Raw genomic sequence first — 14,301 nt, 5'->3', positions numbered from 1 at the left:
CTGCAGGGCTTGGACTGGGTGACCTTTGACGGTCCCTTCCAGCCCAACCCATTCCAGGATTCCCTAAACTTAACCCTAAATCTACCACCTCACCCTAACACTTGACGGTCCACCAATCAGCGCTCTCCTTGGGATGCTAGCGTTGAGGCGTGCTGAAGCCTTCTCAGTCGCCATCTTGAGTGAGGGCGCAGCTTTACCTCTTTTTGTCCACCATCTTGAGTGAGGGCGTAGCCGTCACCATCCCCTCTCCGCCTATGGAGGCGAAGCTCGCTCCGGCTCGCTCCTTTCTGGCAGCACCGGGCGCTCCCATTGGTCTTCCACCGCCCAGCCAGTCAGCGGCGACGGTGTTGGGAGGTTCTGGCGTGCGGAGTGCGGCGGAGGAGCGTGAACCACAATGGTAAGGGAGAGTCGGAGCGAGGCGCCCCACAGGCTCGTCCTGTATCCTCCCGCCTCCCGCGGTGTCCTCACGGGACCCCACGCGTGTGTCCCAGTGTCCCACATCCGTCCCCCGCCCTGCCCCGTCCCCCCCCCAAGTCCAGACCCTGCTGTCTTCATGTCGGCCCCACGGGGCCCCTCCTATGTTTTCCCAGTGTCTTGTCCCCTATGCGCTCTTCCCTGGTGCCTCCACACCCCTCCGGTGTCCTCATTGTCCATTCCCCGTCCCACCTTCCACCTTCCCATGGTGTCCCCCGCGCCCGCTCGCAGTGTTTCCTTGTCCTCCTCAGTGTCCCCTCCAATGTCCTCCTGTCCCTCCTGAGCTGCCTCCATGTCTCTGATGTTCCCCTGGCTGTTCCTGTCCCCCTATGCTCTTCCTGTCCCTTTCTGATGTCCCTCTGGGCTGTCCTTGTCCGTCTCTGATGTCACTGTGTCCCTCTGTGAGGTCCCTCCCTGCTGTCCCTGTGTCCTTCTCTGATGTCTGTCCATCTCTGCTGTCCTTGTGTCCCAGCTGCGGCGGCAGGCTCGGCAGCGCCGTGAGTACCTGCAGCGCCGAGCACAAGAGGAGCAACTGCGGCGGCAGGAGGAGAAGAAGCAGAAACTGAGACAGGCACTGGATGGTGAGGGGGGAGGGGAACAGGGGAGGAGGGAGGGGAGCGGGAGCAGGAGCAGGGAAGTGTCGGGGAGCAGGGAGAGGTGAGGAGTGGGAGAGCAGGGAAAGGTGGGGAGCAGGAGTGGGGGAGAGCAGGGCACGGTGGGGATCTGGAAGGGTTCTGGGGGGGTGGTGAGTGGTTAAAGGTGGGAGTGAAGGGGGTAAAGCAGTTTGGGGGTATCAAGTGGGATTTGGGAGGGGTTAAAAGGAGGGTTTGAGCAGAGTCAAGTCAGGTTTAGGGGAGTAAAAGAGGCTTCAGAGGGGGTAAAGAGGTTGGGGGGGGTAAAGCAAGGGATAAGGAGTGGCATGAGATGGTTAAGTAGGGAGGGCTAGGGGGGATAAAGAGGATTTGGGGGAGTAAAGGGGGTTGAGGGGGTAAAGGTTTTGGGGGGTAAATCTGGGGTTGGGTGATAGGGAGTGGAGAAGAAGGAAGACGGGGGGTGGGGGATAAAGAGAATTGGGGGGAGGGTTAAAGGGGCTTGGGAGGAGGTCAAAGGGGATTCATGGAGGTGAAGGGTTTGGGGGATGAGGGGGCTTGGGGGGAGTAAAGGTGGGTCTGGGGGAGGCTAAAAAGAGGTGTAAAGAGGAGTTTGGAGGGGGAGGTGTGGGCCAGGGGGGGTTACCTGGGGCTGAGGCCCCCAGTTTTGTGTCCATCCATCTATGCCCTGTGTCCTGTCCCCCCCCAGAGAACCGTCTGTTGCCCACGGAGCTGCGGCGTGAGGCCTTGGCCCTGCAGAAGGAGCTGGAGTTGGACACCCCAGGGCTGGGTGAGGGCAGCCAGGGACCAGATTTGCCTCATTTCACCCCAAAACAGAAAAAGCTTCTAGGTTTTCCTTAAATCCTCCCAAAAATTGGGATTGGATTTGCCTGAATGCTGCCAAAATCCAGCTGTAGTTTGCTGTAATGCCACCAAAAGGGGCAGGAAAATTCAGCTGGAAAATGGGGGAGGATAGGGAGGCTTCCCCACGTCCACCCTGAAAATGAGGATCAGATTTGGACATTTACCCAATTTCCCAGGGTTTAGCCCCAAAAAGGAACAAAGGTCTGCCCTAAAACCCTTTAGAATGAAAGTGGAATTTGGCTTTTTCTCCCCCAGAAAAGGAGGTGAACTTTGGCCTCTAAATGGGAACAGATTTGCCCCAATCGCTCCCAAAGCAGGCATCCAATTTGCTCAATTTTGCTCAAAAATAGGCATCAAATTGTTTTAGCTCAAAATGGGCATCAGATTTGCTCAGTTTTAGCTCAAATTCTCCCCCAAAGACTCCTGGATTTGCTCTAATTGCCCACAAGCTGCTTCCCCCTTCCAAAGAGCCTTGAAAAGCCCCAGAATAGGCCCAAACTCCCCCGAAATGGATCGTGCTGTGCCCTCTGCAGATGGCACTGGCAGCCAGGATGATGAGTACCGCTGGGCAGGTCTGGAGCCCCCCAAGGTGATGGTAACCACATCCCGGGAGCCCAGCTCGCGGCTCCGTGTCTTTGCCAAGGTGGGTGGGGCTTGGGGTGGGGCTGTTGGGAGGGGCTTGGGGTCACCAGGAGCTTTGGGTGGGGTTTGAGCCATGGGGTGGGGTAGTGAGGGTGCTGTGGGGTGGGGTGGTCGGTGCCACCAGGAGCTTTGAGTGGGGTACGTGCCACCAGGTGGGGTTGGTGTCACCAAGAGGTTGGGTGGGGGTGGTGTCCCCAGTGCTGTCCCTGCAGTCGGTGCCACCATGCTGTGCCCACAGGAGCTGTGCCTGCTGCTGCCTGGTGCCAGGCGCATGAACCGCGGCCGGGCAGAGCTGGGGGCCCTGGTCGGGGCCTGCCAGGCTGCGGGGGTCAGCGACCTGCTGGTGGTGCATGAGACTCGCGGCCGGCCTGGTGAGCCTCTGTGCCCCCTCTGCCCTCATGTCCCTGTGTTCCTATCTATGTCCATGGCCCCTGTGTCTCCTCTCTGTTCCCTCATGTTCCCATCTGTGTCCCCATGTCTCTGTGTCCCCTCCAGTCCCCTATGTCCCCTGTGACCTCTCATGTTCCCATCTGAGTCCCTTATCTCCCCCACTATCCATTGTCCCCTCCTGTGTCCCTCCCTGCTGTATGTCCCTTCTGTCCCTGTCCCGCTCACCCAGGGCCAGTTCCCCTCTGGGGTCACAGGGAACGCTTTGTGGGGAGGGGGACACACACCCTGGGGGCAGTATGGCCCTGTGTGGGGATGGGGAGGCAGATGTGAGGTGAGGTTAAAGGAGGAGTGGGGCCAGTGCAGGGGTGGGGCTAACAAAGGGATGGGGTTAATGGGGGTGGGATTAATGGAGGGGTGGGGCTAATGAAGGGGTAGGCTAATAGGGCATGGCTAATCAAAGGGGTGGAGCTAGTGACTGAGGCAGGGATAATGAGAGGGGTGTGGCTCATGAAGAGGTGTGGCTCATGAGGGAGGGGTGTGGTTAATGAAGGGTGGGGGCTAATGAGGTGGTGCCTGCTGGTCAGGGGCCACCTCCTGACACTCTCGCTGTCCCTTGTCCCATGTCCCCCTGTCCCAGATGGGTTGGTCCTGTGCCACCTGCCCCATGGCCCCACCGCTCACTTCACTCTCAGTGGCGTCATCCTGCGGCAGGAGGTTGCGGGCCTCGGGGGGGCTCCTCTGGCTGCTCCCCACCTGCTGCTGCTCCACTTGGACTCCCCCCTGGGCCGAAGGGTAAGGGGCAGGGGGACAGTGGGGGTGTGGGGACAGCAAGGGGGGTGTGGGGTGAGGGTTGGGACACTCTGGGGTGTTGGGGGACAGGGGCTGGGGTCTTCGGGGTGATGGGGACATGGGAGACAGTGAGAGGGTGTGGGGGCCACAGTGGGGCCATGGGGGATGTTTGGGGCATGCTGGGGACATTGGGAGGGGACAGGAGGAGCCAGGGGGCCAGAGGAGGCTGAGCTGCTGCCTGTGCCCTGCCCAGATTGGGACCATCCTGAAGCATCTCTTCCCTGTGCCCCGCCCAGACAGCCACCGAGTGGTCACCTTTGCCAACCAGGACGACATCATCTTGGTCAGGTGGGGAGGAGGGAAAAGGGGGGAAGGTGACGCTGGGGGACATCCCTGGATGCTGAGGGTTACACCCCCCACCCCCACCAACTGACCCTCCCCTGTAGGAACCACGTCTACAAGCGCCAGGGTAGGACCGTGGAGCTGGAGGAGGTTGGACCCCGGTTCCAGCTGCGCCGTGAGTGTCTCCCCAGCATTCACCCTCTGTGTCCCCAGCTGTCCCCCAGCAACGTCACCTCACCTCCTCCACCTGCCCCCCTATGTCCCCAATGTGTCTCCACAGCCTACCTGATTCGCCTGGGCACACTGGAGCAGGGCGATGCTGCCGACGTCGAGTGGCGCTGGCACCCCTACACTGCCACTGCCCCCAAGCGCCGCCTGCTCAGCACCACCTGAGCTGGGCCTTGGCACCCTGCTGATGCTTGGGTGCCTTCCTGGACACCTGGAGACCCTCTTGGATTCCTGAGTTCCCTCTTGATGTTTGGGTCCTCTCCTGATACCTGGGTGCCCTTGTGATGCTTGGGTGTCCTTATGGACAGATGGGTGGTCCTGATGCCTGGGACCCCTCCTGGGCACCTGAGTCCCCTCCTGGTCCCCGTCAAGATGTTGGGGTCCCCTCCTGGTGCTGCCCGGGTCCCTCAGGCTCAGCTTTTCTGTCCCAATGTATTTTTTCTTCTCTGTTTTTGGGTCCAAATCCATCCTTTTGGCTTCCATGCTGCAGGGGGAGGGATCCAGGTGGTCTCTGGGCTCTGCCCTCACACCCTGGACCATTCCTCCAGGGGTTCCTGTGGGCCTTTGGCCTTCTCAACCTCGAGGTTCCAGCCCGGAGGCAAGGGGCTGGGGGTGAGCAGGAGACCCCTGGATGTCTTAGGTATCCCCCCTGGACATCTCAGTCCCCTCCTGGGCACCGAGGCTGCTTCCCGGGGTGCTCTTCAAGCCCCACTAGGGGCATCAGATGGGGCAGAGCCACTGCAAGCACCGATCCAGGCTGGGTGGAGAAGGGCTGGAGAGAGCCTGGAAGAGAACAGGTTGCGGCAGCAGCCAGAGGAGCGCCCCCCGGGAGCTGGGCGGCAGTGGCCGCAGAGGGGCTGGGACCGGGGTAGGCGAGTCCACCGCTGACTGCCTTGGCACCGGGACACGGAGCAGCGGCGGTGGAGACGCTGAGAGTGCAGAGCCAAGCCGGCAGCGGTGGGGCTGCTCAGCCTCGGGGGGAGAAGGCTCCGGGGACAGCTCAGAGCGGCCCAGAGGGGACAGCGGGGAGTGGGCAGCGGGACCGAGCAGCGGCCGGGGAGCAACGCCCGGGGACTGCCCGGGGCTGGCAGCAGAGGCCACGGAGACGCCGAGGGGCGGCGGCAGGCCGAGAGCCAGGGCCGGGAGGAGCGGACGGACTGGGACCCGCCCTCGGTGCCTCCCGGCCGGGCACTGCCGAGAGCCTCCGCGGCCGCCCAGTGACCTCCCCGAGATGGCAGCGTTCGGAGCCGGCCGGGTGAGGCCGGGACGGGCCCCAGGGGCTAGCGGGAACCGGGACGGGACCGGAAGGGCCGCGGGAGGCCTCGGGGCGATCCCGGTGCCGCCCCCGGCACGGCCGAGGCAGGGCTGGGGAGGGGCTCGGCGGGGTCCGGCTGGGCGCTGCCAGCTCGGAGCGCTCGGCAGCAGCAGAGTCCCCAGGGCAGTTCTGTGTGCCCAGGGCAGCGGCAGAGTCCCCAGGGCAGTTCTGTGTGCCCAGGCAGCGGCAGAGTCCCCAGGGCAGTTCTGTGACCGCAGGACCGTTTTCAGTCTCTGGCTGCTCTGGGAAGGCTTTGGGCAGCTCGGGGCACCAGCAGTAAAGTTCCTGCACGGTGCTCAGGTTTGGGTCTTGCCAGGTCCCACCTGGCACAAACTCAGCCAGGGTCAGGCTGGGGGGGCTGGAGGGGACCTCTGCAACCTGCAATCCCCTTCCCCCCCCCCCCCCCCCCCCCCCCCCAGGGCAGCCTCTGCCAGAGCAGATCCCAGAGGAGCACAAAGTCCAGGCAGGGCTGGAAAGCCTCCAGAGAAGGAGACTCCAGCAGCTCCTGGCAGCTGAGCTCTGCCCCCTCCACGGCAGGATTGTGTCCCTTGCCCTTTGGTTCCAGGCTGTGCCCATCCCTGCTCCCTGAGTGCTTCCAGGTTGCTCTGCCAAACCCTTTTCCCCTGTGCTGACCCTTTCCTGCCCTGCTCCTTCCCCCTGTGCCTCCCTGCTGCAGCCAGGAGATCCCTGTGAGCTGAGAGTTCTGACCTCCCCTGCCTTGCCCTGGACTCCTGTATCCCCCAGCCTCTGACCCCCCTGGCTCTGCTGTCCCCAGCAGGTGCTGCGAGCTGTGGCAGGGCATGGATGCAGATCCCTGACCAGAAGAGCTGTTCCAGATGTGCACAGCAGCATAGCTGGGGCTGGCTTCAGCTTCGGTGAGTGCTGAGTGGTCAAGGGCAGGGTCAGAGCTCAGCTGTGCTGCAGCTCCCTGGCAGTGCCCAGGGCAGGGCTTGGCTCTAGGTAGGTTTCTATGCTGCTCTTACAGCTTTGGGACCCCAAAGTCTTTTCCTGCCTGGCTCAGGCCTGGGGGTGCTCTGTGGGAGCTGCTCTTGCCCTGGGCCAGGCTCTGGCTGGAGCTGTTGGGCTGCCAGAGCTGCCTGCAGGAGCTGTCCCCAGCTTGGCTTTTGCAGTGCTCCGGTGGCTGCCTGTGGCCTGAGCTGGGCTTGGGCAGAGTGCCAGGGCAGGCAGAGGTTCCCCTGCCCCTGGCCTGCTCCAGGGGACACTGCAGCTGCTGTGGGGCACAGCCAGGAGCTGGAGCTGAGCAGCCAGAATGGGCACAGCAGGAGCAGTGCTCTGCCTCCAGCTCCTCCTGCCCTCTCTCAGCCAGGCAGCAGCTCCTGGCTTGGGGCACTGCAGTGCAGCTGCCCCAGCACTGCCCACTCCAGTGCCATGCTGTGAGGGTGCCCTGGGGGGGAGGCTTTGGGGGCCCCAGGGGGCTTGGGGAAGCTTTCTCTGGGCAGCCAGAGGGAGCTGAGCCACTCTACTTGCTGGGCTGGGCCCTGCCTGCCCTGCCTGGTAGGCTGGTAGCTGGCAGCCCTAGTGACTGTGCCATGCCCGGGGCTGGCTTGGCAGAGCTAACTGAGGAGCAGAAGGAGTTCCAGGCCACGGCTCGGAAGTTTGCCCTGGAGGAAATCATTCCTGTGGCTGCTGAGTATGACAGGACTGGAGAGGTAAAGCTGCCCTGCAGCAGGGCACAGAGCAGCCCTGCAGCTGCCCCCTGGCATGGGCAGGCTGTGCCCCATGCTGAGTGCTGCCTGCCCTACCCTCTCTCTGCCAGTATCCTGTGCCCCTCATCAAACGAGCCTGGGAGCTTGGCCTGATGAACTCTCACATCCCAGAGAGCTGTGGTGAGCAAACCCTTGGGGCCCTTCCTCTGCTCCCCAGAGGCTCTGCAGGAGGTGCCCAGAGGGGCTGTGGAACCTCCTCCCCCACAGCTTCCCCAGCCCCACCTGGATGTGGCCCTGGGAGCCCTGCCCTGGGTGCCCCTGGATGGGATCTGGAGCTCCCTCCCAACCCCAGCACTCTGTGACCCTCTGCTGTGGAGCATTCCTGGCTGGGGGGCACTCAGAGGGCTGGGGGCACTTAAGGGTCATTGTCACCCTTCCCCTGCAGGGGGGCTGGGCCTGGGCACCTTTGATGCCTGCCTGATCACCGAGGAGCTGGCTTATGGCTGCTCAGGGATCCGAAGTGCCATCGGTGCCAACTCCCTTGGGGTGAGTGCTGCCTGCTCCTGCCTCCCCGCACCACATCCTGGGCCCCTGCCCGAGCTGAGTTCAAGCTTTCAGTATTCCCTTGCAGCAAATGCCAGTGATCATAGCAGGGAACCAGCAGCAGCAGCAGAAGTACCTAGGCAGGATGACAGAGGAGCCTCTGATGTGTGTGAGTACAGCCCAGAGCCCTGCAGCCTGCCCCTGGCTGCTGCTTGGCTCCCTGGGGGGCTCAGACTCCCCTCTGGCCGCTGCCAGCACGGAGGGCACAGGCAGGGGATGCTGAGTGGCTGCTTGCAGCCAGCAAACAGGAGCCTGGCAGCCGTCCTGAGCCCCACCCTGCACGGCAGAGCCTTTGCTGCCCCCTCCCCCAGCAGCTGCAGGGAAGTGCAAGGATGGCCTTAGCCCAACCCCAGCCCCGAGGGGCAGAGAGCTGCAGGGCTGGGGCTGAAACCTTCCCCCGGGGCTGGCTGGGAGCCAGCAGGGAGCAGAGAGCCCTGGGCAGGGCCTTCAGAGCTGCCCAGCTGAGGCTCCTCAGGGGCAGAGCAGAGAGCCCCCAGAGCTTTCCCTGCTGCCAGGCTTGGGAGCTGCTCAGCAGGGCCTGGGCAGCACAAGGCAGTGGTGGCCTGGGACAGGCTCCAGGCTGCTCCTGGTCAGATTCCAAAGCCAATTTTCAGCATCCTTGTGGATTTCTGAGGGCAATGAACCCCCCCAGAACTGGATCCTTACTCAGGCAGCTGCTGTGGCTCCTGCTGGAGCCCTTTGGGCTTCTCCAATCTGTCCCAGCTCAGCCTGGGGATCCTGCAGCAGCTGGAGGCTGCCTCAGCTCAGGCTCTGCTGCTGAGGCTTTTGCTCTGCTTCTCCTCCAGGCTTACTGTGTGACAGAGCCTGGGGCAGGCTCTGACGTGGCTGGCATCCAGACCAGGGCTGAGAAGAAGGGAGATGAATACATCATCAATGGACAGAAGATGTGGATCACCAACGGGGGCAAAGCCAATTGGTGTGAAGGCTTTGCCTGGGGGAGGTGCCCTGTGCCTGCTGGGCACCCAGCTGTGGCCCCAGGGCAGAGCCTGGTGGCCCTGGCAGGCTCTGGCAGGGCCCTCATGCCCCAGCGCACTGCAGCCGGTGCCCAGCTCCCACTGGGGGCCAGGGAGCAGCCCTGGGGTTGGGCAGAGCCTGAAGGGGAACCTGGGCCCTGGAGCCCTGGGACCTGGGCCAGGAGCTGCCATCTGCACCTGGGAGAGGCTCTCAGTGCCTGTTGCTGCCAGCCCCAGGCAGTTCTCTTTCTCCTCAGGGCAGGGCAGCAGCACTGAGAGTTCCTGCACAGAGCTCAGGAGGCTCTGCCCAGCCCCAGGCCTGGCTTGGTGGCTGTGGGGACTGAGCTGAGCTGCTCCTGCTGCCATCCCAAGCCTCCTCCACCACCTCCCAGCCCTTGCTCCTCTCCAGCTCCTTTATTCTTTGCCATCCAAGGGGAAAAGGTTTTCCCTTCCCATCTCCAGCTGCTTTTCCTCCTCCTCTGTGGCCTTGGCCCAGGCAGAGCCATCAGAGGACCCCCCTGGTGCCCCTGGGCACTGCTGCAGCCATAAGTGGTTTGCCACAGCAAATCCTCCTGCCTTGGGCTCAGCCCCAGAGCTGTGCAGGCAGGAGGCTGCCAGCAGGTCCCCAGCAGCCCCTGGAGCCTCTCTGCTCTCAGCAGCTTCCTTTGGTGCTCCTGAAGCCAGCTGCATGCTGCAGCCTTGGCACAGCTGCAGGAGGGGCAGAGCTTTGGCCTGCTGCTGCCAGGGAGCTGCAGCAGCTCTGGGCTCCTGCAGTGAGGGCTGCACTCTCTCTCAGGGTGCTTCTCTCAGGGACAGACTCAGTGCCTGCTCCAGCCTCAGCTGGAGCAGCCTCTGGCTGAGGAGCTGCTGACCCTTGCTCTCTGCTTCCCCCCAGGTATTTCCTGCTGGCTCGCACCCACCCAGACCCCAAAGCTCCTGCAAGCAAAGCCTTCACTGGCTTCATTGTGGAAGCCAACAGCCCTGGCATCCAGGTTGGCAGGAAGGTGAGGAGCAGGGCCCTGTCCTACCAGCACAGGAGTCTCTTTGCTCCTCACCCTAGCAGGCTCCAAACTGTCCTGAGAGGAGAGGCCTTGGAACAATGCCCCTGGCCTGTGCCCACCTGCAGGGAGCTTGGCACTGCCCCAGCACACAGACAGCAGCCAGGAGGCTCCCTTGGGATGGGCCCAGAGCAGGGATTCCTCGACAGGAGCTGAAGGGAGCTGGCCTGGCACAGCTGCCAGAGCACCTTGGAGCACCAACCAGTGCCAGGCAGTGTGGAGCCCTTTGCTCTGGCACTGCCAGCAGTAAGGGGCAGAGCTGCAGCCACTACCCCCTGAGGGATGTGCCCTGAGCTGCTCCTGCCCAAGGAAGAGGCCTCAGGGGGCACAGGCTGGGGCTGTGTTGGGGGCAGCCAGGAAAGCAGCAGTTGGGTGGGAGCCAAAGCTCAGCCCGGGGCATGAGGAAGGGCCCTGGGCAGCTGCTGCCAATCTCCTTCCTGCCCTACTATGGGCACAGCTGCAGCTCCCTGCTGCCTGCTTCTGGGGGGCTCTGCTCCTTCCTCTGCCAGCCCCCAGGACAGAGCTGAGCTGGGCACAGCCCCAGGACTGATTCCAGCCCCACGAATGAGCAGAAGAAGGAACCTGCCCAGCTCGGACAGCTCCAGGGCAGGCTTGGGGAAGGCAGAGCTGGGGCTTGGGGTGAGGGTGGGCAGGGAATTGGAGCTGGAACTGAAGCCTTTGGGCAGAAACCAATCCAAAAAGCTCAGGGCTGGTGCCTGGGGGCAGCTGAGGTGCTGGGACTGTGCCTTGGCAGCCCCCAGGAAGCTGTCCCTCTGCCCCCTGCCCTCCGCAGGAGCTGAACATGGGCCAGCGCTGCTCAGACACCAGGAGCATTGTCTTTGAAGATGTGAGAGTGCCGCATGAGAACGTCCTGAGAGCAGAGGGAGCAGGATTCAAAATCGCCATGGGAGCCTTCGACAAGACTAGGCCGCCTGTGAGTTGCAGGCACAGCCCGAGGGGAGCCGTCCCGGAGGAGCTGTCCCGGCGGAGCTGTCTCGGTGGCTGCCAGTGCTGAGGCTCTGCCCTGTCCCTGCAGGTGGCAGCTGGCGCCGTGGGCTTGGCACGGAGGGCCCTGGACGAAGCCACCAAATATGCTCTGGAGAGGAAAACCTTTGGGAAGCTGCTGGTGGAGGTTAGAGCAGAGCCTGCAGAGGCAGGGGGCCAGGAGCTGCCTTCTGCCAGATGTGCCAGCAGGGAGCTCGTAGGGCTGTGCCCTGGCATTCAGCAGGGAACTCTGGCACAGCTCTGCCCCTGCCTGGCTTCCCGAGAGCACAGCTCAGCCCTGGCTGGGTGAAGGCAGCACTGCAGCAGCTCCTGGGGTGCTCCTCTGGCCCTTTGCTGCTCGAAGCCAGGCACAGAGACAGGCCCAGGCCAGGCACTGAGGCTGCTGTCCTGCCAGGGCAGGGCTGAGCTCTTCAGCTGCAGCCAGGAGTGGTTTGCAGGGGAGGAAAAGGCCTCTGTGGGGCAGAGCAGCCCAGAGCCAGCGAGTCCGAACCCAGGGCCAGGCACAGCCCTGCACAGCAGTCCTGGACTCAGGGAATTGCCAGGGCTGGGAGGGCCCTCAAGGACCATCCAGTGCCAACCCCTGCCAGGGGCAGGGACACTTCCCACTGGATCAGGCTGCCCAGAGCCACATCTGGCCTGGCCTTGAGAGCTTCCAGGGATGAGGCTTCCACCAGCCCCCTGGGCACCCCCTGCCAGTGCCTCCCCAGCCTGATGGGTAAGAGCTTCTCCCTAGTGTCCAATTGACATCTGCCCTCCTCCAGCTGGGATCCATTGCCTCAGCTCCCAGCCTGCCCTGACATCCCAAACAGTCCCTCCCCAGGTCTCTCTAGCCCCCTACAGACCCTGGAAGGCCACAGTGAGGTCTCCTGGGAGCCTTGTCCTCCCCAGGAGCCAGCAACGAGCCAGACCCAAAGCTCAGAGCATCAAAGCTCAGCTGCAGCATCCCAGGCTGCATTCCTGTGCCTGCAGAACTTAGCCCCTGGCAGCCAGGCTCAGCAGGCAGCCCAGAGCTTGCTCCTAGCACTGCAGAGCTCAGTTGCAGCCCAGAGCCTGCTCCCAGCCCTGCAGAACTCAGCTGGAGCCCAAGTGCAGGAGGCAGCCCTGGAGCAGCCTCTGCTGTGCTGTGATGGGCCAGGCCCCTGGGCAGTGTCTCAGGTGGGGTCGGTGTCTCCTTGGCAGCACCAGGCAGTGTCCTTCCTGCTGGCTGAGATGGCCATGAAGGTGGAGCTGGCTCGGCTGAGCTACCAGAGAGCTGCCTGGGAGGTGGACACCGGCTGCAGAAACACCTTCCAGGCCTCCATTGCCAAGGCCTTCGCCGGCGACGTGGCCAACCAGGTGGCTGCAGATGCAGTGCAGATCTTTGGGGGCAATGGCTTCAACACTGAGTACCCTGTGGAGAAGCTGATGAGGGATGCCAAAATCTTCCAGGTGAGAAACAGGGGAGGAAGGGACCTGCAGGGGACACTGTGTGGCAGAGCTTGGGGAATCAGGCTGCCCCTGATCCCTGCCCCTCACTGCCCCTGGCTGTCTCTCACCCCAACCCCTGCCTGATCCTCAGCTCTGCCCCTGCCTGCCTGCACGTAGCTCCCTGCAGGCCCTCTGCTCTTGCTGGCAGGTGCCCATTTTGCTGCCCTGCAGCTGATGCTGCACACTGCAGGGTGCTGGGCAGGGTCCCAGCTGTGGCAGCAGCTGTTGGGCCTTGGGGAGCTGCTCAGATGACTCTGCTGCCCCTTCCCTTGGCAGATCTATGAGGGCACTGCCCAGATCCAGAGGCTGATCATAGCTCGGGAGCACCTGGCAAAGTTCAAGGCCTGAGGAGAGGCCTGGAGCAGGGCTGGGGCTGCTGTAGGCCACCTGTGCCTAGGGCAGGGCTCTGGGGGCCTTGATCGGGGCCAGCAGAGGCCTGGGAAAAGCCTTTTGTGTCCCAGCCCTGGCACTGGGCACAGGATGGAGCTGTGCCTGCCCCAGCCACTGCCTCCCTTTCTCCTGGCTGCCTTGGTGCTTGCTGGGCAGCTGTGGGCTGCCAGGGCACCGATTGGGCTCTGGCCTTGCAATGGCTGTGCGTGGGAGCTAAATCCCCGCCCAGTGAATCTCTGTGATTAAAAAAGGAGCAAAATGCTGATTGCCTTCTTTGGTCCCCAGCTCTGGGGTGGTTTCCACTGGATGTACTGCAGAAGAACTGCCAGGAGCTGCTCTGGAGCTGCTCCCAGGAACCCCTCAGGACCAGCAGTTTTCATTTCAGCTGATCCCATCCGAAGGAGCCTGTGGGTCGCTTGCATTGTTTGCAGAACTCCCAGCGCTGCTCTTCACTCGGGGATCAGCCCAAGGGCAGCAAATGAGAGCCTGACAGCAGCCGCCCAAGTCTGCGGCTTTCAGGGGCAGGACAAGCAAAAACCTGGAAGGGAAACAGGCAGCAAAGCTGTGGCCTCGGAGCGATGCTCCCACTCAGCCTGGATCTCGCAGCTCCCGTTGGAAGCTGAGGCATTTATTGCCCGGGGAAGCGCAGCTGCCGCTCCGAGCGCAGCCTCTGCCCGCGGCCGCCGCTTCCGGGTGGAGCCTTTGGGTGCCCAGAGCTGTACAGCTTCACCGCCGGGTCCCGTGGGCCCTTCGGCACTGCCTGCGCCTGGCAGCGGCCCAGGCGAACACCGAGCACAGCCCTGGCGCGGGCCTCAGCATGCTCCTTGGGCACCGCCCCGCCCGCCTGCCTCTTTCCCGCGGCTGCCGCGTGGGGCAAGCAGGGTCTGGTCGGGACTGTTGCGGCTGCAGCGCGGGAGGGGCTCCGGCGGTACCGGCAGGGAGGCCGATCTCGGTCCCGGCCGCAGCAGGGATGACGGCGGAGAGCTTCAGGGAGGCGCCGGTGGGGCAGGCCTGGCCCTTCCGTGGCGTCTCTGGCTGCTGCTGACCGGAGCCGCCAGCGGCGAGAGGGAGCTTTGCTCCGTCTGGGGCTCAGTGCGGTCGGAGGAGACCCCGGGAAAGGGCGAGATGAGCACGGCCGAAGCTGCGGGCATGGCCCCGCTGGAGCAGGGAGCGGCCGCGTCAGCTTAGCTCGGATCGCAGGAAGGCTTCGGGTGAGTGCCAGCAGAGCCGCCCAAGGAGCGAGAGGAATCTCCCGGCCGTGGGCAGAGCAGGGCCCAGGAAAGGGTTGGCTTGGAGAGCCTGGGGCAGCTCTCCCTGGGTCAGTGATGATTCTTGGCATGTATTAGCTGATGCCAGCTGATGCCTACTCTCTTCAGCTCTAGAATTACTCTGAGACCCGGGGAGCTGCAGGCCTTTGGGCTGTTGGCACCTTGGAGGCCTTTGTGAGCCAGGTTCCAGCTCCTGTGCCAAGCTCTGACCCCAGCCTGAGCAGAAGGGGCACAG

The 14,301-nt window shown here is 63.5% G+C and overlaps 2 protein-coding genes and 1 non-coding gene across 4 annotated transcripts; all 3 read left to right on the top strand.

The window, feature by feature from the left end:
• Positions 1–372: 372 nt before the first annotated feature.
• On the top strand, positions 373–4,742 carry IMP4 (IMP U3 small nucleolar ribonucleoprotein 4). Its single transcript, XM_054394267.1, has 9 exons — positions 373–397; positions 947–1,055; positions 1,774–1,854; positions 2,462–2,571; positions 2,809–2,941; positions 3,598–3,752; positions 4,003–4,097; positions 4,196–4,266; positions 4,372–4,742. The coding sequence occupies exons 1-9, from the start codon at positions 395–397 to the stop codon at positions 4,482–4,484; spliced, it is 870 nt and encodes a 289-aa protein (XP_054250242.1). The 5' UTR covers positions 373–394; the 3' UTR covers positions 4,485–4,742.
• An 808-nt stretch (positions 4,743–5,550) lies between these two features.
• On the top strand, positions 5,551–13,044 carry ACADM (acyl-CoA dehydrogenase medium chain). 2 transcript variants are annotated; one of them, XM_054394120.1, is made up of 12 exons: positions 5,551–5,574; positions 6,410–6,509; positions 7,207–7,304; positions 7,412–7,481; positions 7,747–7,847; positions 7,933–8,013; positions 8,711–8,841; positions 9,774–9,882; positions 10,730–10,870; positions 10,973–11,068; positions 12,121–12,369; positions 12,685–13,044. In XM_054394120.1, exons 1-12 carry the CDS (start codon positions 5,551–5,553, stop codon positions 12,754–12,756), a joined length of 1,272 nt encoding a protein of 423 aa, XP_054250095.1. In that variant the 3' UTR covers positions 12,757–13,044. The 2 variants fall into 2 exon arrangements, with proteins under 2 accessions (XP_054250095.1, XP_054250096.1); XM_054394121.1 differs by lacking the exons at positions 5,551–5,574; positions 7,207–7,304; positions 7,412–7,481 and having other exon boundaries at positions 6,501–6,509.
• A 1,071-nt stretch (positions 13,045–14,115) lies between these two features.
• On the top strand, positions 14,116–14,197 carry LOC128977119 (small nucleolar RNA SNORD45). Its single transcript, XR_008489401.1, has one exon. It is a non-coding gene; the product is annotated as a small nucleolar RNA SNORD45 (small nucleolar RNA).
• The last annotated feature ends 104 nt before the right edge of the window (positions 14,198–14,301 follow it).

Source organism: Indicator indicator, chromosome 30 (assembly GCF_027791375.1).
Source record: "Indicator indicator isolate 239-I01 chromosome 30, UM_Iind_1.1, whole genome shotgun sequence".
NCBI classification, from domain to species: Eukaryota; Metazoa; Chordata; class Aves; order Piciformes; family Indicatoridae; genus Indicator; species Indicator indicator.
This window is presented reverse-complemented; position numbering and strand designations above follow the sequence as displayed.